The sequence below is a fragment of the Zootoca vivipara genome, chromosome 13 (genome assembly GCF_963506605.1).
Source record: "Zootoca vivipara chromosome 13, rZooViv1.1, whole genome shotgun sequence".
In the NCBI taxonomy this organism is placed as follows: Eukaryota; Metazoa; Chordata; class Lepidosauria; order Squamata; family Lacertidae; genus Zootoca; species Zootoca vivipara.
In genome coordinates, this window is record NC_083288.1 from 33,375,817 (window position 1) to 33,401,031 (window position 25,215).

General features: G+C 49.1%; 2 protein-coding genes across 3 annotated transcripts; one reads left to right on the plus strand and one right to left on the minus strand.

The window, feature by feature from the left end:
- Positions 1 to 55: 55 nt before the first annotated feature.
- On the plus strand, positions 56 to 13,085 carry LOC118094915 (claudin-4-like). Of its 2 annotated transcripts, none has more exons than XM_035135697.2 (2): positions 56 to 171; positions 11,744 to 13,085. In XM_035135697.2, exon 2 carries the CDS (start codon positions 11,767 to 11,769, stop codon positions 12,409 to 12,411), a length of 645 nt encoding a protein of 214 aa, XP_034991588.1. In that variant the 5' UTR covers positions 56 to 171; positions 11,744 to 11,766; the 3' UTR covers positions 12,412 to 13,085. The 2 variants fall into 2 exon arrangements, with proteins under 2 accessions (XP_034991588.1, XP_060137559.1); XM_060281576.1 differs by lacking the exon at positions 56 to 171 and adding an exon at positions 9,212 to 10,525.
- Positions 13,086 to 22,234: 9,149 nt separating this feature from the next.
- Positions 22,235 to 24,966, minus strand: LOC118094914 (claudin-9-like). The gene has a single exon (XM_035135696.2). The coding sequence runs from the start codon at positions 24,282 to 24,284 to the stop codon at positions 23,628 to 23,630; it is 657 nt and encodes a 218-aa protein (XP_034991587.1). The 5' UTR covers positions 24,285 to 24,966; the 3' UTR covers positions 22,235 to 23,627.
- Between the last annotated feature and the right edge of the window lie 249 nt (positions 24,967 to 25,215).

Below are 25,215 nucleotides of genomic sequence, written 5' to 3' on the forward strand. Positions count from 1 at the left end.
CGCCAGTTTCACCTGCCACTGACGTCATCAGGGATGAGAGGGGTGTGGTCTGGGGGGGGAGGGCTGAGGAGGAGGATGAGAGGGGTATATAGCCGGCCCCTCCAGGAAAGTTGCTTCCAACTTGCCTCCTGAGGATTTGAAGCCTTTTCGTTCGTTGGGTCCCGTCAACAGGTAAGGGAAGAGACTTTAGCTAGATGGGGGTGGGGGTCCGGGGGGCTAGTGAGATTGGTGATCTGCAGGGTGGAAATGGGTTAACTGTTGTTGTTGTTTAGTGGTGTCCGACTCTTCGTGACCCCACGAATGGGTTAACTAGTTTTACTTTATTTTAAAGACTTGATATTGTGTGCCAGCCAGGCAAAGTTTTTAAAAATCTGTTGCGTTATGTGGGTCCCGAGGGATGCCTTGAAGAGTGATGGCAGGACGCCTGGGTCCCTTCCCCAAAGATCGATGCGGTGTATTAGACAGTATTTTTAAAAAGTCCTTTATTTATTAAATTTATTGTATTCCGCGCTCTTCCCAAATGACGCTCGATCTCCTGCGGTATTTGGTAAAGCTCGGAACAGATTTAGATTTGCTCTCTTTGGATTGGGGGTAAGATTAACGCGGGTGATGAAACTCGCGCTTGATCATTGAAGACCCGCGGACTCTTAAGCATGTGCAGAAAGCGCTTTCGTTTGCGGGCGTCTTCAATAAACGCCCGAGCGTTAATTTAGGGAGTTGCCGTGAGATGAGTTCTCTCGTGCCTTTTGGTCTCCGGTCCGGAGCGATAGTCTGCCTTCTCTAGAAGCCCTTGGAAGAGTAAAAAATAATAACAATAATCCCGCTAAGGGTCAGAGGGGCAATGTGAGCCCAGAGCCCTACGCGAGAGTAGACCCGTTGAAACGAGCGGGCATGGCTAGCTTGGGTTCGTTGAGTTCCGTGGGTGCTGTGCTCCCAGGGGAACTTAGGTGGAGAGCAAACTTGAGCGGCAAACAGAAATGGCTTTCTTTACTTTGCTGGGAACTTCATGGTGGGAAAGGGCTTGAATTGTGAGTCCGCGCTGCTCCTCCCCCCCCCTTGCCCATATCAAAGGCATCCTACCCCCTCTCCTCCATTGTCCCAGCAAGGGAATGGGGTGGCGCCCTGATGTTTCGGTGGCGAGCTGGACTCCCACTGAAACCCCCTTGAGAAGAAAGGAGGGGGAACAGTTTCGGTTGAAGGGCATGGACAAAGCGAGGAGGACGGCCCCGCCTTCTTCTCTCTCCCCCCCTCCCACGCTCACGCCCCGGCCCCGCCCGAGGCATACGTGTGGCGGAGGGGGGGAACCTTTGTTCCCTGGAGCGCAGGCACCCAGTGACCTCGTGTCTCTTTGTCCCAGAGGCTGGAAAACCTTCCATAAGGGCTGACGATTCTCCCCGCTACACCTACACCTGCGTCCGTATACCCCACCCACCTAGCAGGCATAAGAGGTCGATTTCTGCAGTTCCTAAGGCTTGCCTTCTCTCGAGAGCTTTGGGGCTGCAGAATAAGTAGGGCTAGAGTTGCCTTGGACCCTAGCCCACCTGTAACTATGGGTTGGTGTTTAGAAAGGAGCCTTGCGGCAGGTGGATTTCGTCTGTAACATACTGGTGGGCCTTAAGAGCTTGCAAGATGTGTCCAACCTGTAGGTACCGTAGGATAATAACTTTGCCCCCTTGCTATTGTGAGCAGCCCACCACTTTGCCCTCTGCTCCCCACAAGCTTGAATATGATGGGTCTCATTGCTTCCTGGCTGCCTGAAGATGTAGCCTTTGTCCTAGTAGCTGTTGCTGATCAGCTCCATGAATATTAGCATATTTTTGAGATATTAAGAGCTATCTAGACTCTTGCTTTCCAAAGTTCTTGTTAGTGTATTGGTTGATCCATAGGGGGGAGGTAATGCATTTTTTGGTTGATTCTAATAAATGCGCTGCCCAACAACTAAAAAAACTTGGCATGCTTTTGAGTTCTCCATAACTCTTAATCAAGCACCCTCTTTCCTAAATAACTCAAAAGTTGGCCACATTTTTGTGACATTTGGTTGATCCTAATGCAGGTATTTCCAAACTGTGGGATAATGAGAACTAGACACTACTTAAGACCTGTGTCTAAACTGTTTAAATCAGAATCAGACTAGACTTGTGTTACTTATTGGGAGTAGAAAGGGGAGAAGTAGGGTTGATTTTATTTAGAGTCACCTGAAAAGCAAGATGGCATTGTTTTGGTTGGGTATATTGCACCTGTGAAGGAAGGTAAAGTTGTTTCCTTTAAACTAGCTGAAAACTATACCGTAAAACATGGTTGGAATTGGCCCTGGATTAACATGGTTTAAAAGGGTGTAGTCTTCATGTGATGTAAACCTCACCTGAAGCTTTAAATAGAAACACATTGACTGAGACAGTGGGTGGTTGAAACAAATTGCAACTTGTTACTGATTTTTTTTAAGTGGTCTTTAACAGGACTTAATTACAAAATCAGGGCCTAGAACCTATTGCACAGGTATTATTCTGCCTCTTCTCATATCAGAAGGCTTAATGTTTTAGATCAGGCTTCATCAACCTCAGTTCTCCAGATGTTTTTGACCTACATTTCACATGATCCCTAGCTAGCAGGACCAGTGGTCAGGGATGATGGGAATTGTAGTCTCAAAACATCCGGAGGGCCGAGGTTGAGGAAGCCTGTTTTAGATTTAGAGACTATTTACAACAAAGGATCCATTTAGAACTCCTTCCTGTATGTTTCTTTCCTTAACTCCTTGTCTTCTCTTCCTCTTTGGGAAAGAAAATGGCGGTGCTGGTGTGATCAGTTCAGCTCAGGACAAAACCCTGCATAGGTTCTTCCTAAATCCTTCCTTGGACCTGCCTTCCCCAACCTGGATGCCCTTGAATGGTTTTGGGCTCCAAGGCCTTCCGCCTCATACAGCATGGTTGGTGGACGTAGAAAACCAGTGTATTCCATATCAATAAGGCTTGTACTTGGGAGGAGAGACTTGTTGCTACTTGCCTGTGTTTCTCTATCATTAACCTGACACATCCAGCATCTCCTTTGCTGTAATCAGCATTAAGGGCTTTTGGGGGGCCAATTATGTAGCTTCCAGGTGAAGTCTGTTCTTTGCTTTACTTAGGCTCATAACCCCAGCTCTATTTCTATTTATGCTGACTAAAAAATACTGGGATCCATGGTAATAAGCTAACAATCAATTGCTGTATGCAGCTGAAATGAAACATAGTGCAAAACCTAGGGTTTTGTTTTTTTTTAAGTTTAACATCCCAGTGTTTAAAGATCCTTTGCACACTTGCCTAGGCTTAGCAGATCAAAAGTGTACATCTCAAAAGGCTAAGCCATGCAGGAATTCTGTGGTCAGATTGCCCATTTTGTTAATGGAGCAGTTGCAGTTGGCGGGAGGTCTCTTTCTTTAACCTTTTCTCATGCACAATTTTGCCAGCCTAAAATCCCATTCTGCATTTCTTCCACTGCCCCCCTTGAGCTGCTATGAATCTTGTTGCATTGTGAGATACACTATACACTTGCCTTAGCGTTGAGCATTGCCCTGGCCTGGATCATCTCTCAAGGCCTGAGATCAGTTTGCTTGGAGCAGGGGTGCAACATCTAGCTTTTTTCTGCAGCATGGCTCTCCAACTGAAGCTACAAATTGACCTGTTCAGTCACTTAGCTCTGTGATACTGAGCACCTGCAGAGTGCCTTGGACTTGCTGGGAAAAGGTGATTTGTGAATATTTTTAAAGATTGAATTCTGCACAGAGTAAACCTACTCCAACCAAGACTGTGTAGGGCTTAACTCTTACTGCTGTTACTGAATTTGGAGCCTCCCCTTTGACATGCCGATGTAAAGCAAAATGTTGGGTGAGTTCTGATAATGGACCCCTTGCGTAATGTGTACTGTAGTTTGTGTCCAGGCATGTGCCGGTTGTTTTAATGGGGGTGGGAAGGATTTCCTTGGAATCAGCTGCTAGTTTCAGGAGGTGGTGTCCCATCCAAACCACTGTTTCCTCCCAGAGAGACCAGTGGGTGTTTGTAGTGCTTTCTTGCTGTACATGTCCTTGTAGCCTGACTTGCCTGGAGCCTTGGGGCAGAGGTGGGCTGAAACCTAAATACCCAGCTTTGACTAAAACAATAAGGACATTCCTCCCCCCCCTTCCCCATACAGACACTGCAAACAAGTGAGCCACAGCGCTGAGGAGAATGGCATGTATCTGTTGCCTAATAGTTGTGAAATAGGTCGCCAAATTACCGGTATACAGTACTGTTCTTTCCCTTCAGTTAATGTTGCGGAGTGCCAGTGGCAACAAACTACCTTGCGAGTCCTGAGGGCAGAAGATGATGCAATTCTTGAGGTTGCTCCTAGGGCAGGTGTCTCTCTCTCTACCTGCTCAAAGCGGATCTTGGGAGAACAACCAGTTGTGCAACCGCTGCTATTCTAGGTGCCTGATGAGTTGGAGGGAGGGAGTGTTGTTTTTCTTCTGCCCTGCTCAGCATGAGGAGGAGAAAAAGAGAGCTATCTATATCATCTGGCTTTGTTTAGACCAGGGGTGTCAAACTCAAATTCATCGGGGGCCGCATCAGCAGTTTGGTCACCCTCAAAGGGCCGGTTGTGTCTGTAGGATTATGTGTCCACTCTTTATTATCATAAATTATTGTCACTGCATTCAATTATTACTGTTTTTTGTAATAATGTAAGCTCATTCCCGCCCCCACGCGGATCACATTCCTGCGTCGTGGCGCGTGTGTGGGAGGGGATGTAAACGAGGGATATTTGAACAAAAGGTGGGGATCGACGGCTTCGGGGGGGGGCTCAACTAAACCTTCGGCAGGAAGGAGAAAGCCACTGCTGGGATTAAAAACCTGCAGATGGAAAGAGGGCTTCCCTCTCCCGCCCTGCGCACACCCAAACCCTGCTAGGCAGGATGCCACACGCTGCAACCCACCCCATGCTTTGGAGAGGGGCAGGAACATGCGGTGCAGCGCCAACTCCCTGCTTTGCTTTTGCATCCTCCCTCCTCAGCGCCAGAGTCCCTTCCCCTCGCGCTGAGGGAGGGCAGCGGATTTCCCGAGGAGGAAGGTGGCGGCAGCCCCAGCGGACGTGCATCTTCACTTCAGAGCTGCTCTTCCCCCCACCCGCGCTGTTGTCGTCTTCGCCGCCGCCTCTCCCTACCGGGACCGCAGGCAGAGGAGGCTTGAAAACCTCCCCCACCCAAAAAAATTTCCCCTCCCACCTACTCAAACCACGAGGCGACTCCATCTGGAGCCCTACATCACGAGGAGCTGAGAGGAGGCGGCGGCAGAGCGGGAAGAGCAGGAACCCGTGCCATCGTCGTCGCCTCCCTCCTGGCCGCCCCCCGGGGAGCAGCTCCGCCGGAACTGAGAAGCCAAAGGGCGGCTCGGGGGTGGGGGGCAGAGCAAAAGCCAGGCACCCTCCCGAGTGTCTATGAGGAGAAAACGGGGGAAGAGGGAAGAGAAACCCGGCTCCATCAAGAGAGTGACTGTTGCGCTTTGCCTACTTCTCCCTCAGGCTCACTCCGCGTCCCTTTCGCCGCTCGCTCGCCCACCTCCCGGATGCAGCCGAGGAGAGGAAGGGAAGCGGCGGGCGGCGGCTCCCCAGTGCCGCCTCACTCGCTCTCGGAGACAACAGCAAAGCCCGCCAAAAAAAATCCAGCGCTGCTCCGTCCCGGCACCAACTTTGCCGGCGGTGCCTGTAGGGCTTTCCTACCTCCTCGGCGGGCTTCCTCCTCCTCCTGCATATCACTTCCCCGTCTGGCCGCTGTGCCACCGCCTCCCTCAGCCTCATTCGAAATTGAAATTCCCTGGCCAAGGTCGTCAGCACGGCTCCAGCGCCCCGGCCTCCGCCTGCAGCCCCGCCCCCGGTTTTGACCCTCGGCCAATCGCAGGCTCCAGAACTACTGTTAGTGGCAAGTGTCGGCGGCGGCTACGCGGGCCACATGACGAGGTCTGGCGGGCCGGATTAGGCCCCCGGGCCTTGTGTTTGACACCCGTGGTTTAGACTGAAGGCTAATCCTGAATGGTTTTGCCTGACCAGATGAGTCAGGAGCTAGGCCTTGTTTCTGAGTCAAATAGGAGTATCACCTACCTAGGCTATCTCCGGCCTCTGAGTCAGGTGGGAGCATTGCTTAAAACACAGGTGTTCTCTTCTGAGAAGGCAGGATCCTAAGGTCAGCTGCCACACCTCTACCACAGCATAAGCCACCTGATGAACCCCTCCCTGCCAACTCCTTTAGCAGGTTGCCCTGATTTTCAAAGTCATGAATTGTGGGAACTTCAGCTGCTACAATCAGAGGCGGATTTAAGGAAACATGACCTGGGTGGAATATACACACATATAAAAACCCTTCTGAAAATGCTTTTTTAAAAAATAAAAAAGGCGGTTTTTAAAAATAGTGAATTTTCCATCACCATCTAGTGTCACATTGTATATTGCACTTAAAACATACCGTACTTAAAATTGTTTTATTTGCAGCTGTATAGCTGAGCCCCAGTTCACCTGCGCTAGGTGCCACAGGGGGCGCTACGACATAGGTGGAAGACAGGGTGCACTAAATTTTGGCATTACACAGAGCACCCCTGGAAATTTGTACGCCCAAAGTCCCCCTACAACTAGCTACAATCCCACTACTTAGGGGAGGTGAGGCAAAGTGCATCTGTAGAATTTTAGGTGGGGTTTATGAACAGCCAACAGTTGTTGCTTGCAAAAATTTAGGCCAGTTAATATTGCACGTTTAATGGAAAACAAAAAGCAGAGGAAATATCAGACGTTACTTGTATATATTCTCCCTTTCCAATAATATCGCAGTGGCTTACATGCTCCCCCCCCCTTTGCCCCTTTTAAAATCTTAACTACAACCCTGTGACAAGGGACGCGACTGGCGCTCTGGTCTAAACCATAGAGCCTAGGGCTTGCCGATCAGAAGGTTGGCGGTTCAAATCCCAACGGTGGGGTGAGCTCCCATTGTTCGGTCCCTGCTCCTGCCAACCTAGCAGTTCGAAAGCACATAAAAGTACAAGTAGATAAACAGGTACCGCTCTGGCGGGAAGGTAAACAGCGTTTCCGTGTGCTGCTCTGGTTCGCCAGAAGCGGCTTTGTCATGTTGGCCACATGACCTGGAAGCTGCAGACAAATGCCGGCTCCCTCGGCCTATAGAGTGAGATGAGCGCACAACCCCAGAGTCGTCCACGACTGGACCTAATGGTCAGGGGTACCTCTACAACCCTGTGAGGTAGGTTAGGCAGAGAGACCATGATTGACCCAGGGACCTTAGTGGCAAGGTGGGGATTTGAACTTGGGCCTCTCTTGAGGCCCAACTTGACCATTATGTAGTGCCAGCTTGGTTAATTTCTATTCAACAGGGTGTGGCTTGAAAACAGCAGGATTGCAGCTCTTATGTTCTTATGGGGATGGGTGAGGGAGGGCTGGCTGGCTGGCTAATTTTACAAAAACAACAATGGGATCGAAGGACTCTGTATGGCACACATGAGTCACTCCACTTGCATCTTCACAAGAGTCTTGGGAGATAAGCAAGTCACACACACACACAAGGGCGTAGCCAGGATCAAAACTAGGGGGGGGGCAAGCCATGATCATTCAGGGGCGGGGCCACAAAGTGGGAACGTGGGCGGGGCTACAGGGCCAGCTGGCCTGACGACATCGTGGTGGCGGCAGCGGCGGCAGCGGCCACCTTGTGCTTCTGGGGCTGGCAACGGCGGCGGCTACCCTGCTTGGCTGGAGAGGACGGGAGGGTCGGGCAGGCAAGAGGGGGTGACAGGGTGGGCGAGGGCAAGGCAAGGCACGGCCGCAGTCACGACGGCTCCGAGGCGTTGCTGCATATCAGCATAATATTTCAACCATGTTGTGGGTTCAAGCCCCACCTTAGGAAAAAATTCCTGCATTGCAGGGGGTTGGACTAGATGACCCTTGTGGTCCCTTCCGACTACAATTCTATGATTCTATTGATATATTGCCATAGCATATGCATCATTCTGCTTTCTTGAATTGTCCTACTCCTAGGCATAGCAGCCAACTCCTAGAGGCCTAGGTGCCTCCCCCCCCCCAATTACTAGTAAATACCGTATGTGAAAGAGTCATCCCCCCCATGTTGATGGGCTTTCTATGTGGGGCTTATCTGCCCCCCCCCCCAGTATTTTATTGAGGATGGAAGAGGGAGGAAAGGAAGGAAGAAATAGAGAGAGGGATAACTCACATTTGTGGGTGCCTCTGGGTGACGCTGTGATGCTAGAACTCTGCAGCAAGAGGAAGATACCGGTACACCTGTACAGGAGCCTTGTAAGCAGCTTTCTCTCTGCTTGATTTACAGCAGGCACGTCCAACAGGTAGATTGTGATCTACCAGTAGATCACTGGATGTCTGTGGTAGATCACTGCTAGATCACTGGCACCCCTAAAAAAAGCTCACCCAAATTTTTCCTCCTCCCTAAAAAAAGCTGAACTATGACCTGAAGCCCTAAACAAAAATGGGCCTCCCTCCCTCCTAAAAGAAGCTCCAACAAGTTTGACCTAAACCCCCCAAAACAGGGCTTCCCTTCCTTAAAAAAACTCAACAGCTTTGACCTGAACCCCCCAAAAGGGGGTAGATCACTCCCAGTTTTTAACTCTGTGAGTAGATCAGAGTCTCTTGGGAGGTGGCCACCCCTGATTTACAGTATACAGATGCAGGAGGAGGGGCAGACTGGAACACCACTGCTTTTTATAAACATCACTGTGTCTATCAAAGCTACAGCCCCCCCCTTCTTATTCACTTCCTTTTAGCCTTGCAGGGCCACCTTAGTCAAATTGCACCCTCTGCACCCTCATTAAATCGCCAATAGAACTGTTAATGCGATCCCTGAATGCCCATTAACAACTCCCACTGAATAACAATAGGGTGAATAGGGTGGACCTTGCCTGAAGGGATATTCTGCTCCATTGTCTTAACTGCTTAAGTACTGGTAGCCACTTTGCTTTATTTATTTGATGTGTTTTTGTTACAGCTGTGTTCCTGCCCCCAGCAAGTGGAGAGCTGCTCTTGCTAAAGCAAAGCCCTTTCCACTTCAGTTTTTGGAGGGGCAAAGTATTGGTTATGGTCTGTAAAATACAATAATTTTTTGCTTCTAGGGGGGGGCAGCTGCCCCCTCCTGCCCCCCCTGTCTACACCCATGCACACACACACACACACACACACACACACACACACACACTCAGCTTAACCAAACAGTGTTCAATGAGCTTCGTGTCTGGACAGATTTGAATTCAGAGCTGCTTCCCTTTTCACCCACCCCACCAAAAATCCACATTCTGTTGGGCGTTGCATGTTGCTGCCAGAGGAACCCACTGTTGAGGCTGATCATGGGTGGTGCCAGAGGTAAAAGTGTTCTGGATTAATCTGAAATAAAAACATCAGCTAATTTTTCAGTAAACAAAACATTGCCCTTTCCAGTCATTCTGAAACTATATAGAAAATGGAGAGAGAGAGAGAGAGAGCTGTTTTAGAAACCAGGAAGAATAAAGCAAGAGTATGAGGCACTTATCCTCTTTAGTGCAAGACGCATTAGTTGTCAACTAACTCCTGAACTGGCCAGCTCTGGTTTGGTCTGGATCTCTAAGCCAGGACTGCAAACCAGCTTTAAATGTTGGCTTTCAGTCCTGGCTTGGGGGGCGGGGGAGCACAAACCAGCACTTGCCAGTTCAGGTGCAGTTGCAAACTACGGGCCTTGTGTTTTGTTTTAAAAAAGAAGAGGCAATCCTTTGAACTGGAGCACATGGCTTGTTTATCTTAATTCCAAACCATGGTTTTTCATGGTATGTGAATTGACCTCAAATGTTGTATAAGCCCAGTATTGTCCACTACTGGCTGCCATTAGCTTTTGGGATCTTGGGCAGCCCAACCTTTACTCCATGTGACAGATGTTTGGGGGTACTGTTCCTCCTAAGGTCGCCTGGCCATTGCCCTCTGCAGGAGGACAGGACATGGGTGTGTCCTTGCCCCCTAAAAGACCTTGCTGCCTTGGGTGTAGTGGAGGATATTATCTCATCACCAGCCTTTAATTAAGGTTCAACTGCCAGCTTAGTTGGTATCTGTATGGGGATTGGGGGAAAGTGTGTAATCTTCTCTGCCTTAGGCAGTGAAATGCCTTGGGCTGGCCCTCTCCAGTAGAGTATTTCCCATCACCTCCCATTTTAGCTGGAGGTGCCAGGTATTGAACCAGGAATCTTTCACAAGGGCTCAACCACCAAGCTCTACATGGCTTCTAAATACCAGTTACTAGCAACTGCAGGGCAGGGGAGAGTTGTCTTGCACTCATGTCCTGCTTTTGGGCTTCTCATGGGCATCTGCTTGGCCATTATAAGAACAGTATGCTGGACTAGATGGGCCCACTGGCCTGATCCTGCAATGATCTTCTTAGTCTCTCTCCAGAGTGAATATGGTAGGAGTTGGGTTGTCCTGTACCAAGGCTGAAGAATCCTGTAACTTTTTTTAAAGCTGACACAGAAAATGCTACCAGGTGTGTGTATGACTTTCTAGTGCTTGGTGAGCTGCTTCTGCCTAGGCAAACTAGTTATAAGCACAAACTGAGTTTAGAGCTTGTTTAACCTTCCCCACCATATTGTGGGGGGTGGGGGATGAATTGAAGCTTGGTAAAAGAAACCTCATTCCAACCTATACTTAGCCTGAAGGGATCTCTTCCCCCGCCCCCACTGCCGCCGCAGCCACCTTAAAATTTAACCCCAATAATGGGCGGGCAACAGAATAAGTAACGACGCCTGGTTTTCTGGAAAAAACAGGTTGTATAACTGCATGCAGTTAATCCATGTTCACCGCCCCTCAGTGACAAGGGGAAACTGGCTTGACAAGGGGAGCCCTTCAACTCTATATGGGCTATGCAGTCTGCGAAATGGCCTGCTGCAGAGTTCTGCACTTACTCAAGACAACTTTTAACATTTGCCTAATTGTGTTAGTTTGTTCTCAGTTGAAGGTGGCTCCAGTAGGATATTTCGTACTTGGATATTTCCAAGTGTCAGAGTTGTGTGTGTGCCACACATGAGCTTTGCTGGATCAGAACGAGGGTTCCTCCAGAGCAGCTTTTCTCAACTTTGTGTCTCAAGATGTGGTTGGATTATAGCTCCCACTGTTCCTAGCCAGCAGGGCCAGTGGTCAGGGATGATGGGAACTGTAGTCCAACAACATCCGGAGACCCAAGGCTGGGGAATGGTGCTCTCTAGAGTGTGGATCCTTGCAGGAAGGCAGCAAGTGAGGCTCAATAAGGCAACAAATATTTCCAGCTTTGTAGCTTTGCTGCCTCTGAACAAAAGGACTTCCATTTAGCCGCCAAGAGTTGAATGGGCATAAACTTGCCTTCCCCGAGCTGGTGCTCTCCAGATGTTGTGGCCTACAACTCCCATCAGCCCCAGCCAGCATGGCCAGTGGTCAGAGAGGGATGGCAACAACACCTGGAGACTTCCAAGTTGGAGATGGGTGACCTAAGTCTTAATTAGAATGTAATGTTACGTATAAAATTTCATAAGTTGAACTGGGCATTGCATGGAGAAAGTTGAGTTGCACCAATGACCGCCTGCGTGGATGACCTCAAATGTAAGATGGCCTTCCTCCATGCCGATGTGTTAAAACACTAAGGGCAAGTTGTCTTGCCCCAGAACACAACGGGTAACCATGACTTTCTGGGGATATTCATTAAAAGTGTCCTTGCTTGTATTCTCTACAGGGTTGTCGTCTTCACCTTGAGTCATGGCCTCTGCTGGATTCCAGATCATGGGCATGGCCCTGACAGTGGTGGGCTGGATCGGGACCATCATAACCTGTGCCCTGCCCATGTGGAAAGTCTCCGCTTTCATTGGCAACAACATTGTCGTGGCGCAGATCACCTGGGAAGGGCTGTGGATGAACTGCGTGGTGCAGAGCACCGGGCAGATGCAGTGCAAGGTCTACGACTCCATGCTGGCCCTTTCTCAGGATGTGCAGACGGCCCGTGCCCTGATGGTCATCTCTGTGCTCCTGGCTGCTCTGGCTCTGATGGTTGCCATCGTGGGGGCCAAGTGCACCAACTGCGTCGAAGACGAGGACACCAAGGCCCGCATAATGATTGTCTCTGGCGCAGTCTTCATCGTGGCAGGGATCCTTTGCCTCATCCCCGTGTGCTGGTCAGCCAACACCATCGTCCGCGAGTTCTACAACCCAATGGTGATCGACGCCCAGAAGAGGGAGCTGGGAGCTGCCCTTTACATCGGCTGGGCGTCTTCTGCCTTGTTGATCCTCGGAGGAGCTCTGCTCTGCTGCAATTGCCCCAAGAAGGAGGGCAACAACTACAGCGCCCGGTACACAGCCGCTGCCTCTCAGCCCCACAGTGATTACCCCAGCAAGAACTACGTCTAGGAACACCACCTCCGGAAAACAAAGCTGTCATCACTACTGCTTGGGTCCTCTTTGGAGGAGCCGAGATGCATCTCTCCTGGGGCTCTGCAGAGAATATCCATCCATCCAAAGAACAGAACATCTGATAGTCCCATCACTTTCCAATGTGCTTGTCCCATCAGTATTTTCCCCCACCCCCAAATGTTACCACTACATTATTGTATGGACTTGCCTACGGAAGTCAGAGCTCTGCTTCTAGAGAACATTTTCTACTCTTAACTGGTTCTCCTCGATGTAGGTAGAAGAGATGTTGGACCTCGGGGGGCAGGAGAAAGTCATTTCCAAGTAGTTCTTAATGATCAATGTGGTTTTTGTTTTTAGGTTTCCTGGGTGCTCATCAGGAGACTAAAACTACTAATATTGTCCTGGACGTCACCGTTCAATATGGTCTCCATTTGGGGGCAGAAGTAGGTGGTGGAAACGGGTACTCCAGAAATGAGTTTATAAAGCTGTGATGTGTTGTACGATGTTGTTTGTAAACAAAGGTGATGTGGTCTTTTTTCCCATTTTGCTAACTCACTGCAATTCACCATGCATGCATTTCATATTGAATGCCATTTTATTTCTGTTTTTTATTAGTATGACCTGAATAAAATTTACAGGCTTTTGTATATAACAGTTGTTATTGGTTATTACTGGTATGTGTGTGAGAGGGGGGGGGAGAGAAGCGCTCTGCTCGTGTTTAGAGGTCATTAAATACAAGTTCCAGGTCATTAAATACAAGTTCTTGGAGCCAGGTGTGCCTTATCTAGTGAACCTTCCTGGGAGAGTTAGCAGAACATATTCTGACTTGTGGAACATTCTAACTAAGAGGTGGGGTAGGGAGAGAAGGAAGATAAGTGACCTTCGCATTGCCCCCAAGGAAGGGTGAACATACTTGGTCTCTAGATACCAGAGTATGCATCAAAGCCATAGGAATCCATAGCCAAGGGGCAAGACTCCCCTCTTGGAAGAATTTAGTCTCTGCGCCAACATATCCCAAAGGTATTCAGACAACTGACCAAGCAAGAATTCCCAGCATAGAAACAAAGCAGAGAGGAAGTTCAAAGAGAGGAGGCCGAGGGAGGTGCTTTTTCCATGAGGTCTTAGAGAGATTGGAAGTGCCTAGTGGTCTTGAAAGTGCTAACAAGAAACTGGGAGCAAATTAAAATGGGGAGAAGTTAGGTAGGCATCCCCAAACTTCGGCCCTCCATATGTTTTGGACTACAATTCCCTTCTTCCCCGACCACTGGTCTTGTTAGCTTGGGATCATGGGAGTTGTAGGCCAAAACATCTGGAGGGCCACAGTTTGGGGATGCCTGAGTTAAGTAGTTGGGGTCCTGGGGAGCAAGGGGAGATTTAGCATTGATAATGTTGGAAGTTCGGGAGGTGGCAGGCTGCTTGTGAAACATCAACAGTGTTTCTGAAAAAGTTTACACATCACTTGGGAAGACAGGTGAAACCAATGCCAGTGTACTAGAAGAAGAAAAGATCACCATTGTCGAATCAATGATTCGTTGGACTGGTCATGTTGTTCAGATGCCTGATTATCATCTTCCAAAGCAACTACTCTATTCCAAAGTTAAATGTGGAAAGTATGCTGGTGGTCAACAAAAGAGGTTTAAAGACGCTCTCAAGGCAAATCTTTAAAAACGTAGTATAAACACTGACTGGCCTGTGGGCGCTCCAATTGGGGAACAGCCTTTACTGAAGGTGTCAGACTTTGTTGATGCTCAAACTCCGGACAAAAGGGAGAAACGTGATCAACTCCTGCCTGGAAACCTATGTCCCCACTGTGGAAGGCTGTGTGCATCCAGAACTGGCCTCCACACAGTCACTGCAGACTAAGTGTTAACACCATGTTCATGGAACTAGTTACAAGTAGGTAGCCGGGTTGGTCTGAGGTCTGACATAGTCGAAACAAAATAAAAAAATTAAATTAAAAAATCCCTTCCTGCAGCACCTTAGAGACCAACTAAATTTGTCATTGGTATGAGCTTTCGTGTGCATGCACACTTCTTCAGATACACTGAAACAGAAGTTCGTGTTCATGGAAGACTGCTAGGAGTGATCCCCAAAGAAGCAGAAGCAGCATGCCTGAATTCCTCTATGGTAATTCCTGGAGCCAACAAGGATCCAATTGCTAGAATAGCCAGACAAATTTTCTGGTAATGGCCCCGTAAGTATGGGTCCTTAAGGTAACAAAAGGGAAATTGGGGGGGGGGGGCGCTCCCTCATCTGTCTGTCACTTAGAAAGGAAAGCCAGAGTTGAGGTGTGTGAGCTAGAAGTTAGAAGCTGGAAGCAGGCTGAGCAGCTGAGAGACAGAGCCATGCCGAATTCTGCTGGGATCCAAGGCTGTGGCTATGGGAGAAGCAAGACCTTATTGGGGTGTTAATGCTGTGAGCCCCTCCATTGTAGGCTCAGGTGGAATATATGTCTAAATAAACCATATATCATGAAGACACCACAGGCTCCGCTGTCCCTAATTTTCAGGAAACCGAACTCTAGGTAAACCCCTGGAATCTCACACATAGCTGCCAAGTTTTCCCTTTTCTCGCGAGGAAGCCTATTCAGCATAAGGGAAAATCCCTTTAAAAAGGGATAACTTGGCAGCTATGATCTCACACTGCTTTTGTGTGTGTCAGAAATAGTATGTTTATTTTTCTTCCATAGTGGTAATTTTTCTTCAATGACAATGTTTATTTTTTGGCCATTAAAAATGTTACTTGACAAAACCTTTAAAAAGCAAGCAAACCAAACTGGACAACTAAATTTATTAGCACAGTTACAAAAAACTTTCCCCCAAAAATAGTTATTCTCTCATTTCTCCATCTTCTTCTTCCACACCCCTTATATAAAGGACATTATTGCACCTTATCAGAACTTCACCAAGGTGTCCAGATAATGCACCATCAATATATTATTTATTTGCAGGCTGCATGTTCATGTAGCCATCAACGGAGACGAGGTAGCCTTTGTATTCCATCCCCCACTTCAGCTTCACCATCACTGGCTTCCCAGTTAGCCCACTTAGGATTGAGAGCCAGACTCATAGCAACCAGATCAACCTAAGGGCAGCTGTGGCAACAAAAAATTACTCTAAAAAGAAAAGGCACGGAAGTGACAAAAAACACTTCTGCTTCTGCCAGTCTGCAAGCGGCTCTTATCTCATTCTATATACTGTATTTGTGTGTGCATGCGCGCACACACACATCAAACCTGCAAGAAAGTGTGGCAGGATGTACTGCTTTTGAAGGTGCCAGCCAGCCATGCTCTCTCCCACGATACTCCATTCCATTTCCTTTCCAAAGTACAGTATTCTTGTCATCCCACCTCACAAGAGCCAGCATTACATACCCTCTGAGTCCTCCGTCCTCATTGGACTATTTGGATGGGTTAAACCACAGAGCCTAGGGCTTGCCAATCAGAAGGTCGGTGGTTCAAATCCCCGTGACGGGGTGAGCTCCCGTTGGTTGGTCCCTGCTCCTGCCAACCTAACAGTTTGAAAGCACGTAAAAGTGCAAGTAGATAAATAGGTACCACTCCAGTGGGAAGGTAAACGGTGTTTCCGTGTGTTGCTCTGGTTCGCCAGAAGCGGCTTTGTCATGCTGGCCACATGACCTGGAAGCTGTACGCCGGCTCCCTCGGCCAATAACGCAAGATGAGCGCCGCAACCCCAGAGTCGGACACGACTGGACCCATTAGGGTCAGGGGTCACTTTACCTTTACCTAGTTCCAGAAGCTCTTTTCCACTGCCATTCAGTTCATTCTATATTTAGTTATTTCTAACCTATGTTGCTCACCCATCAAGTTAGTTGCACTTTTTCAGCTTTTGGGGTGGACACTCCATTGTCCCTTTGGGTGATGTGCCAATTACTAAGATAAATGTTTTGTGGGTGGAGGGTGCTTATCGTTCTCTTCGGTACTGCTGGAGTACATGGTGCACATGGGGTTAACACAGGCAAGTAAGACTCCCTGAGGAGGTTATAATCTAAAATGGAGAATTTAGGAAAACAGTTGTGTAGGATGTAGGAACTTGAGATGCTTTTGCCTGGCTGGAATGCGCTCTTGAACTGTGGTCATGCCTCTTGCATGCCTGGCTGGAAGATGAGGAGCTGGCAGGTAGATGTACAAACACTGCATTTTTTGGAATTGAGCCTCCTGTACAGAGGTACGTTTGCTTCTGGTTCCTCCAACTACTGGCATGGATCACTATGGAGCTGAAATGAGGTTGCCCACTCTGAGGCAGGAGGAGGAAAAAAGGAAGCAGTGGGTCTGGCTGTGGGTGTTGCATGTCCTTTGAGGCTTGGTTACAAGTTGGAATAAGCCTATTAAGGGGATAAGCCAGAGGCAAAATGGAGGGGGGGAGGGGGTTTGAAGGGAAGAGGTGGCAGGACTTAAGAACTGTGATTGAGAGGGCATGCTTCCTTGGCCAGTAAAGGGAGATGAGCGCTGCAACCTCAGAGTGGTCAGGGGTCCCTTGACAATCATCATGATCATCATCATGTTGTGGTTGTTGTTGTTGTTGTTGTTGTTTAGTCGTTTAGTTGTGTCCGACTCTTCGTGACCCTATGGACCAGAGCACGCCAGGCACTCCTGTCTTCCACTGCCTCCCGCAGTTTGGTCAAACTCATGTTCGTAGCTTCGAGAACACTGTCCAACCATCTCGTCCTCTGTCGTCCCCTTCTCCTTGTGCCCTCCATCTTTCCCAACATCAGGGCCTTTTCCAGGGAGTCTTCTCTTCTCATGAGGTGGCCAAAGTATTGGAGCCTCAGCTTCAGGATCTGTCCTTCCAGTGAGCTCTCAGGGCTGATTTCCTTCAGAATGGATAGGTTTGATCTTCTTGCAGTCCATGGGACAATCATCATAACTTCTCTCAAACAATCCTGGAAACTGTACTTTAAGGGTGTTTGGGGGGCGGCGGCTCTGTGACGGGTCTCCTAACAACTCGCAGCACCCTTAACAAACTGCAGTTCCCGGGGTTTGTTGGTGGAAGCCCTGGTTACTAAAGTGGCATAAGTGCTGCCAATGTGTGGTGCGAATGTGACAGATGCAGAGGGAGCAATGGTGGTGAGGTATTAAGATGGCAGAAAGTGTGATCCACATGGCCTGGCCTGGGCTACAAAACCAGCCTCCTGTCCTGCCCAAATTTGCAGCCCAGTTGCCTTCTGTACATGGGTGGAATGAGGTGGGGATCTTTAACCTTTATTCCAGGCAGCAAAACACCACAGGAAAGAAAACCAAGGGAAAAAATAATCCATATTCATCACATTTTTCCACCCACGCTTCCTCGAAAGCTCAGGTTCCCTCCCATTTTATCCTCAGAGCAAACCTGTGAGGTAAGTTAGGCTGAGAGATAAGAGATTGGCTCAAAGCCATTAAGGATGTATTCAGACTTCTGGAATATTGTGTTACTTTCCCCCATTATAATACTAGCGGTTCTGACCAGTTTTCTAAATGTTCCTTTCACACTGCAGTCCCTTTTGTTATTGAACTCTGGCTCCTTGACCAATATACCAGCATGTCACACTAAATTTCATTCACAACTGAGGGTGCAGAGCCACACAATGACCACCACTGGACAACAATGCACACACCCCACACCCCTGCTTTATGGACCTATGCACTTCTTTCTTCTGTTCCCTCATGATTCCCGCATGAAAAAGGCAGAAAAGAACTGCATGCAGCCCCCAAATTCATGGCTTTAGTCCCACAATTTTCTGAGTTAAGGGGGCTGCAGATTCCCTTTTTTCTGGGATCAAATAACACGGAAATGAGTGCTAAACATGTGCTGTAGTTTTTGTTTTCTAGAAGTGGCTTTTACGTCACGTGAAAGCTCACATATAATGCGGAAATTAACGGAATCATTGGGGAAATGTGATGTTTTTAAAAGCCTGCTGTGTGAATACAGTCGCAGTGAACTTCGTGCCAAAGTGAGGAGAAAAATCTGGGACTTCCCAGCTCCACGATGACCACTACAGTTACAGTAGGAACTGCTGCTGCTGCTGCTGCTGCTGCCTAGATTTCACAATGTGGGTGCTATGTACAAACTCTGGAGTTTGTACAGAGTTGGGATTTTGCATCTTGTGTGTGGTTGCATTAGGCAGCAAATGTTCTGGGGACTATAGCAAAACAAGATGAAATTACAGCACTAAGACTGCAGTCAGCATGTATTGGGGGTGAGGAAGCAAGCCGGCATTAGGTTAGGGGGTTGTGGCACAGCCTCCCTCCCCCCACCGTCTCTTTCTTCCCAGTGTTCCCCTTGCAGTAGCTTGTCCGCCATTGCCCTCTGTTCCAGACCCCCACCCTGTACGTCCCACTTCATGCCAGTTTTGACGGGAGGAGACTCGCATCTCATGCCAGGGAGATCGGCTTCCTTGTCCCTACGTGTCTGGCTGTGGAAGGCTCGGCCTGGCCCTGGAATGTACTGGTACCCCTCCAAGAAGTCAGGCAGGGATCTCTCCTTACAGGGGTCGACTGCTGGGCCCACATCCAAGAAAATAGGAGGGTGGGTGGTGGTGTGGAGTAGGGGGAGGGTGTATGTCCGCACTTCTGCTTCTTTGTTGAAGTAGAGGAAAACCAGCCAGCCAGGTTGCTCTCACTGCCTGGATAGCTAGCACCTGAGTTCATTCAAAGTGGCGTGGTCAGACAGACAGACAGACTCACTCATAGGGAGTTTCAAACTGAAATGGGGGATTTCCAAAAGATGATGGTGGGGCAGATCTGATTCTTTCATGCCTCTCTCTCAAGTTCCCCAGCTGTTTCACAAAAATGTTGCTCCCCCACCTTCACAATTGCAATTGGAATGGGGAAGTGAAGTTCTTCATTCCCACCCACCCCTTCACACAACTTACTTTTTTCTTAGAACAGTCACCTTATGTTTGGCTCAAATTAATTTACCTGCCCCCCCCCAATTAGGAAGGAAGGGTGTCTGTAGGTTTTGCACTCCGCCTTCCACAACCTCTCCCTGTATAATTTGTTCTCCCCTCTACCCACCCCATCTTGCCACTGCCACTAGGCCTCAATTTGTTCTAGGTTTCACCCCAGGTAGGGTTGCCATACATCCAGATTTTTGCAGAAATCACACAGCATTTTGGTGTCCGGGGAATTTTTGCAAAATCAAGGGGGAACATTTCAAGGAAAACCCAGGTATATGACAAGGGGGATAAACAAAAAAAAATCAGAAAAAGCCCCAAAACTTTTTTTTTGGGGGGGGGGGAGATGTTCCCCCCAAAAGCTCAACTTTGTCCAGATTTTCAGTTTTGGGAATATGGCAACCCTAAACCCAGGCAACTCTTTTGAAGGAAAGTTTCAGCCCAAACTGGGAAGCAATGAGAGTTCCTGAACATATACAAATCCCCCCACATGCATATATCTGGGGTTGGGGAAAGATTTTCAGTTTAGTGTTTTTGTCATTCAAGAGGATATGATATTTTAAACCTCTCCTTAAGAAATTAAGCACCACTTGTCTACACAGAGCAAACACCATATGCTTCTGGTACGTACTGGATTTAACCTCCTCTCCTCATGCGATCTGTGGGTTTCACCTGGACCGGGGAGGGCTGTTGTGGGGAGTGAGGCGACTCACATCCTCTTTCTCCCTTTCTCTTCATTTCAAGGAAATGCTTGCCATTCCCTATGGGCTAAATTCAAAGAACAAGTGTCATTGATCCCCATGCCACGAAACTCATGAGGTTTCGAGCCTCTTTTGGACAGGAAAGGCAGGTGATAGAGAAACCCTGCCTGTATTTCATCCTGGGGCGGGACTGAGCGGAAGAGATGGCGTCAGCATAATGTATGAATGACAATTATTTGCTATTTTTAATTATATTTATGCATTAAATAACTTCTTTATTGTTTACTTTGCTCACAAGCTCAAGGTGGCATGTGTGCTTCTCCCTCCCTCCGTTTCATCCTCGCAACAACCCTGTGAGGTAGGTCACCCTGAGAGATATTAAGCGGCTCAAGGTCACCCAGTGGCTGAGTGGGAATTTGAGCCCAGAGTACCAGCCCATTACTCTAACGGTTTACACAGCCCTTCTGGATCAAGCCAGTGACCCCCCTCTAGTCCAGCATCTTGTTCTCACAGATGCCTTTGGGAAGCCCAAATTATGTCCTAATTGCTGTGCAAAGGACATTAGTTTCCTGTAGAGCTATATCCAGGTTTAAGAAGGCACCAATCAAAACATCCTTGGATAGGCCCTGAAAGGCTGATGTGGCATCTCTGACAGGCAGAAGCAGTGCTCTGAGCTGTGCCATGTGTCAGGGGGGGGGGCTGCCATTTTGATTTCCCACAGTGTCCCAGACTGCGGCACTACAGTGCAGGGGGTTGTTTTGACCCAGATGCCACTCACAGCACAGTGAGCTGAGGGGAAAGAGGGCCCTGGCACCTGCCCAAAGCTCAGCTGGAAAAGTCACACACTTTGCATTGTAGATCAGTGTGTGAATTTGTATTTTGCATCTAGAACACAGGTGTTCGTCTGAGCTGAGGATCAGCCCAGGAAATGTGGCGCTCTCTCTCTCTCTCTCTCTCTCACTCACTCACTCACTCACACACCCATCCATTCTTCAATGTCAGGCCTTCACACTGCAACATGTAAAGCAGTAACAAGGAGCGGAGTGCCTCTGAGCATGGGCAAAATGAATTTCTCTCAGAAGCTCCCTTGTTATCTGGGAGTAAAGGTGAATGGTTTCAGCTCAGCGGCAGAGCGCATACCTTACATCCAGAAGGTTCCAGCATCTTCTGGTAAATGCAGGAAAAAGAGCCCCCGCTGAAACCCTGAGGAGCGGATGCCAGTCATTGTCAGTACTGAGCTCTCTCTGGATTCGGAATAAACCAGCTTCCTCTGTCCCCTCCCCACACATATAAACACACCTTGTCAGGCCTTTGGCCTTCCCATTCATTTACACTTGCATTCTCTTTAATAAATAAGTCAATCCCTGTCCTGACACACTTTTCTACTCCAGGACAGCCTCTGCTCTTTGGCCTGCGCTCCCTGGGATGCTTAATTTGAGTTTTGTCCTAGAACCTTTTTAAAAAAAAAACCCCAAACCCTCAAATCTCCCCCATCAGGCATTATCTGGGAGGTTTTCTCCCCCTCCTTCCTTTTTTACTTTCAAGCGGGCTGAAAAGGTACCCCTGATGTGGAAAATGTTTGAAATGCCTTTCACTCACCGCCTGCCAACTCTAACAGATTCGGGAGTAGTGGGGGGGGGCTTCAGAGTCCAAAGGGGCACAGCTACCAGGCAAGTGTGAGCCCCGGGACCTGCTTTTTGTTTGACAATATATACCAATGATGCTGTCTAACCCTTTAGTCTTCAACTGGTGGGTTGGGACCCACTACTGTGTTGCTTCCTGGTGTCAGATAGGTTACTAATAGTATCACCACTATAATATATAGAATTGGAAATATATGTCGGAGTTCCTGTGCCTCCATTTCATAAGAGCCTGAGAAGGCTGGGGGCTTTGCTAAGGAACCACTCTTGAATGGCAGGGCATGAGTAAATGAAGCGGTGAAGAAGAGTCCTCCTGAGCTTACACAGAGTGCCTTTCCTCAGAAATAATCCCCAAACACGGAAGCTTAGAGCTTCTATGTCAGACTGAGTGATGTGTGATATGCACAAACTCCCAACACACTTCACCTATTACAAATGAAGCACTTTTCAATATATTCACTATCTATCCTCCCCATACTTGTTTCTGTGTCCCCCTCCCCGCCCTTTGTAGTTAGGCTTTGTTCTCACTTTCCAAAAGCTCTGCAGTCCCCTTTCCTCACCCCAAAAATAAGACCAGAGACAGATAGGTTACAAACATTTATCTTCTTTATCTGAATAATACAGTTTTCAGCAACACCACACAGACCTCTGGGAGGGCGTGATCACAAAAGGGAGTCCCATTTGACCCCTTCTTGCTCAAGGGAAAAGAGTTACCTCAGGAAGTCCCCCCCCCCACTTTCCTTAGGAAAACTCTGAAGGGAAAAGGGGGGCAGGGCTGAGAATCCTGTTTCCTACCCCCATTCCAATAACAGAGGGGGGTGGAAGCCAGAATACCTGGGTTCTCTTCCCAACTCTGTGAGCGGAGGGGAGCCTAATGCATCTGGGTGTGTGAGAGAGACATATTGATTTCATTCTTGCACTGTCTGAGGAAGGCTGTGGTAGTGAACAACAGGAGCAAAACATCCTCATCTGTTTGTCCAGGCCTCCAGGAGTAGCCAAAGCCTTGACAAATTATTAACCAGCAAGCAAATAGCGCCAGTCCAAGGCAAAAGAGGGTCAGGGTCTCCTGCCACATCCTGCCTAGCCCCTCTGCACTCACCAAACCAAGGCTCTTGTTCATCACTTCCCATTTTATTTTATTCTGCCATTCTCACACAAGCCTTGTGAGGAAGTCGTGCCTTGCCTCCATTCTCCACATCCCTTGTGGTCTCTTTGTTCTTGATATGCCAGGTTTGGGTAGGCTTACTCACCCTGCCCATTTCTCATTTGATTAGTTTCCTTTCCGCCCTCAAGCCTCACCCCGTTAATTCCCTCTTTTGTTTCAACCATGTCAGCACCCATTCGCCATTTCCAATATTAAAAACCACTTGTTCTCTGACTCTCCGTTTCCCCCTCACTTTTTGTTCCTGACGAAACATTTTCGCATGAGCTGGTTCTTGCAGCAGGGCTGCTTTTTAACAAGACAGACAGTCCTCAGTGTTTCCTCTTTCTCTCATATTTAATTTCACTGGCCCTTCTCATGTTCCAGCCTGCTTTTTGTTTGTTCACAAGTGCCTCTCCGTTCTCTCCCTTATCTGCCCCATGCCTCCCGCTCCCAAACAATCATTTGCTGGCTTAGCCATTAACTTGCCCGTATCCTTGTCCCATCTCCCTGCTCTCATTTGCTCAGCCCTCCTCAGGTACAGTTCCTGCATTCCACTTGTGTTTGCTGCCGCACTCATCTCTTTCCTAATTGTTTGTTCATTCTCTCACAGAGCCGTTTGTTTGTTCATGTTTCCCCTAATCTCCCACCCGCTCGTGGTCTCACACATACACCTGTGCATGCACACGCAACTGAGAATTGCCAGATATCACGGCTCAACCCATACCGATTGGCTTTGTCCCATTTTCCCCGCTGAAAAAGTCCTTGGGCCAGTAACTCCTGTCAGGGTTTGGGCCTAGCAACATCTGGCAAGTCTACCCTCCCCCCAACCCCAGCTGTTCATACATAGTCCCGCTTGTCGATCCCACTGCCTGGAGGTGCAGTGGATCTGGCCGGGACAGAGTACCCAATGCGGGCTGGGTAACGGTCTTCCCGTGGCGGGCAGGAGCAACATAGAAGCGACCCTCCAAGCAGCAGCAGTGCGGAAGCGGCCCAGCCAACATAGAGGGCGGCCCCCAGCTCCCTTTTCAGGGCCTCGACCACCATAGGGTTGTAGAAGTCGCGGATTATAGAGTTGGCTGACCAGCACACCGGAATGAGGGTCAGGAGACCCGAGATGATGAAGAGCGCCCCCGAGGTGATGACAATGCGTGCCTTGGCCCCCTCGTCCTCCACGCAGTTGGTGCACTTGGCTCCCACAATGCCCACCATCAGCGCCAGGATAGCCAGCAGCACAGAGACGACCATGAGGGCCCGGGCGGCTTGGACATCCTGCGAGAGGGCCAGCAAGGAGTCGTAGATCTTGCACTGCATCTGCCCGGTGCTCTGCACGATGCAGTTCATCCACAGACCCTCCCAGATGATCTGCGCCACGACAATGTTGTTCCCGATAAACGCGGTGACCCTCCACATGGGCAGGGCGCAAGCGATGATGGACCCTATCCAGCCAACAATGCACAGGCCCAGGGCCAAGATCTCCAGCCCTGCGGAGGACATTGTGAGCGGAGACTCGCTTTCTTAGCCTGCTGCAAGACACGTACTCCTTCTTCCGCCACCCTCTGGGAGGGTCGGGGAACGCACGTTTTACCGGGTGGCAGTGTCCGAAGGCAGGCTGTCTTTTACAGGGATCAATGAGGGTGAGAATTCAAAGGCACACGATCTTCAGAGTGAATGATGCTGCAATGGGAGATAACGTATTTCCCCAAAGAGCAGCTTTGGACAGTAAGTCCTGGAAGGATATTCCAGCAACTTGTGGGCCCAGGAGGAGGGTTTCTGACGGGGCTCCTCTGCAAAAACCAAGTCTCTTTATCGGACCAGTCGATAGCACGGCTACAAAAGAGGCCTTCTTGTGTTACCTGCGGCTGGGAATGCCAGCCTGGAAGATGGCAGTCAACAGCATCCAAGAGATGGTCTGTGATGTGGAGTCGTCCAGGGATACCTGTCCGTGGGGCGTCACTTTTAGGAGCTTGGCAGGACCAAAGGCAGACAGGTGCGGTGGAACCAGCAAAGGAAGGAGGCCCAGGAAGAAGCTGCTAGCAATGGTGGGAGCTGGACAGATCCTCCGTCTTCTCTTCCCCTCCCTGGGTTCGGCAGGCTGCTTGTTATTGAATTTGCTCTCCTTCACAGGTACCTGCTGTTGTCTAGAAGGATCCCGTGGGAGCCCGTGCTTAGGGACAGGGAGGGGCGGGTTATATGAACCCCCAACAGGTGGGTGGGAGGAGCAGGCAGCCCAAGCCGAGAAGGGCATTGGGGGTTCCATGGTAACAACAGAATGGGTGGTGGTGTCGAGGAGAGAGTTTGAATATTTCTTTATTTTCTGTTGGCGAGTTGGGAAGCTGCCCGTTCTAGAGGGGAAAGGGTGGGAGGGGAGGAGAAGGCTGAGAAAAACAAGCAGAGGTGGAGAGAAGGAGGGAGGTGGGGGGGAAAG

Excerpts from the sequence above, each read along its gene's own strand:
- LOC118094915 (XM_035135697.2), top strand. The coding sequence starts at position 11,767 with ATGGCCTCTGCTGGATTCCAGATCATGGGCATGGCCCTGACAGTGGTG.
- LOC118094914 (XM_035135696.2), bottom strand. The coding sequence starts at position 24,284 with ATGTCCTCCGCAGGGCTGGAGATCTTGGCCCTGGGCCTGTGCATTGTT.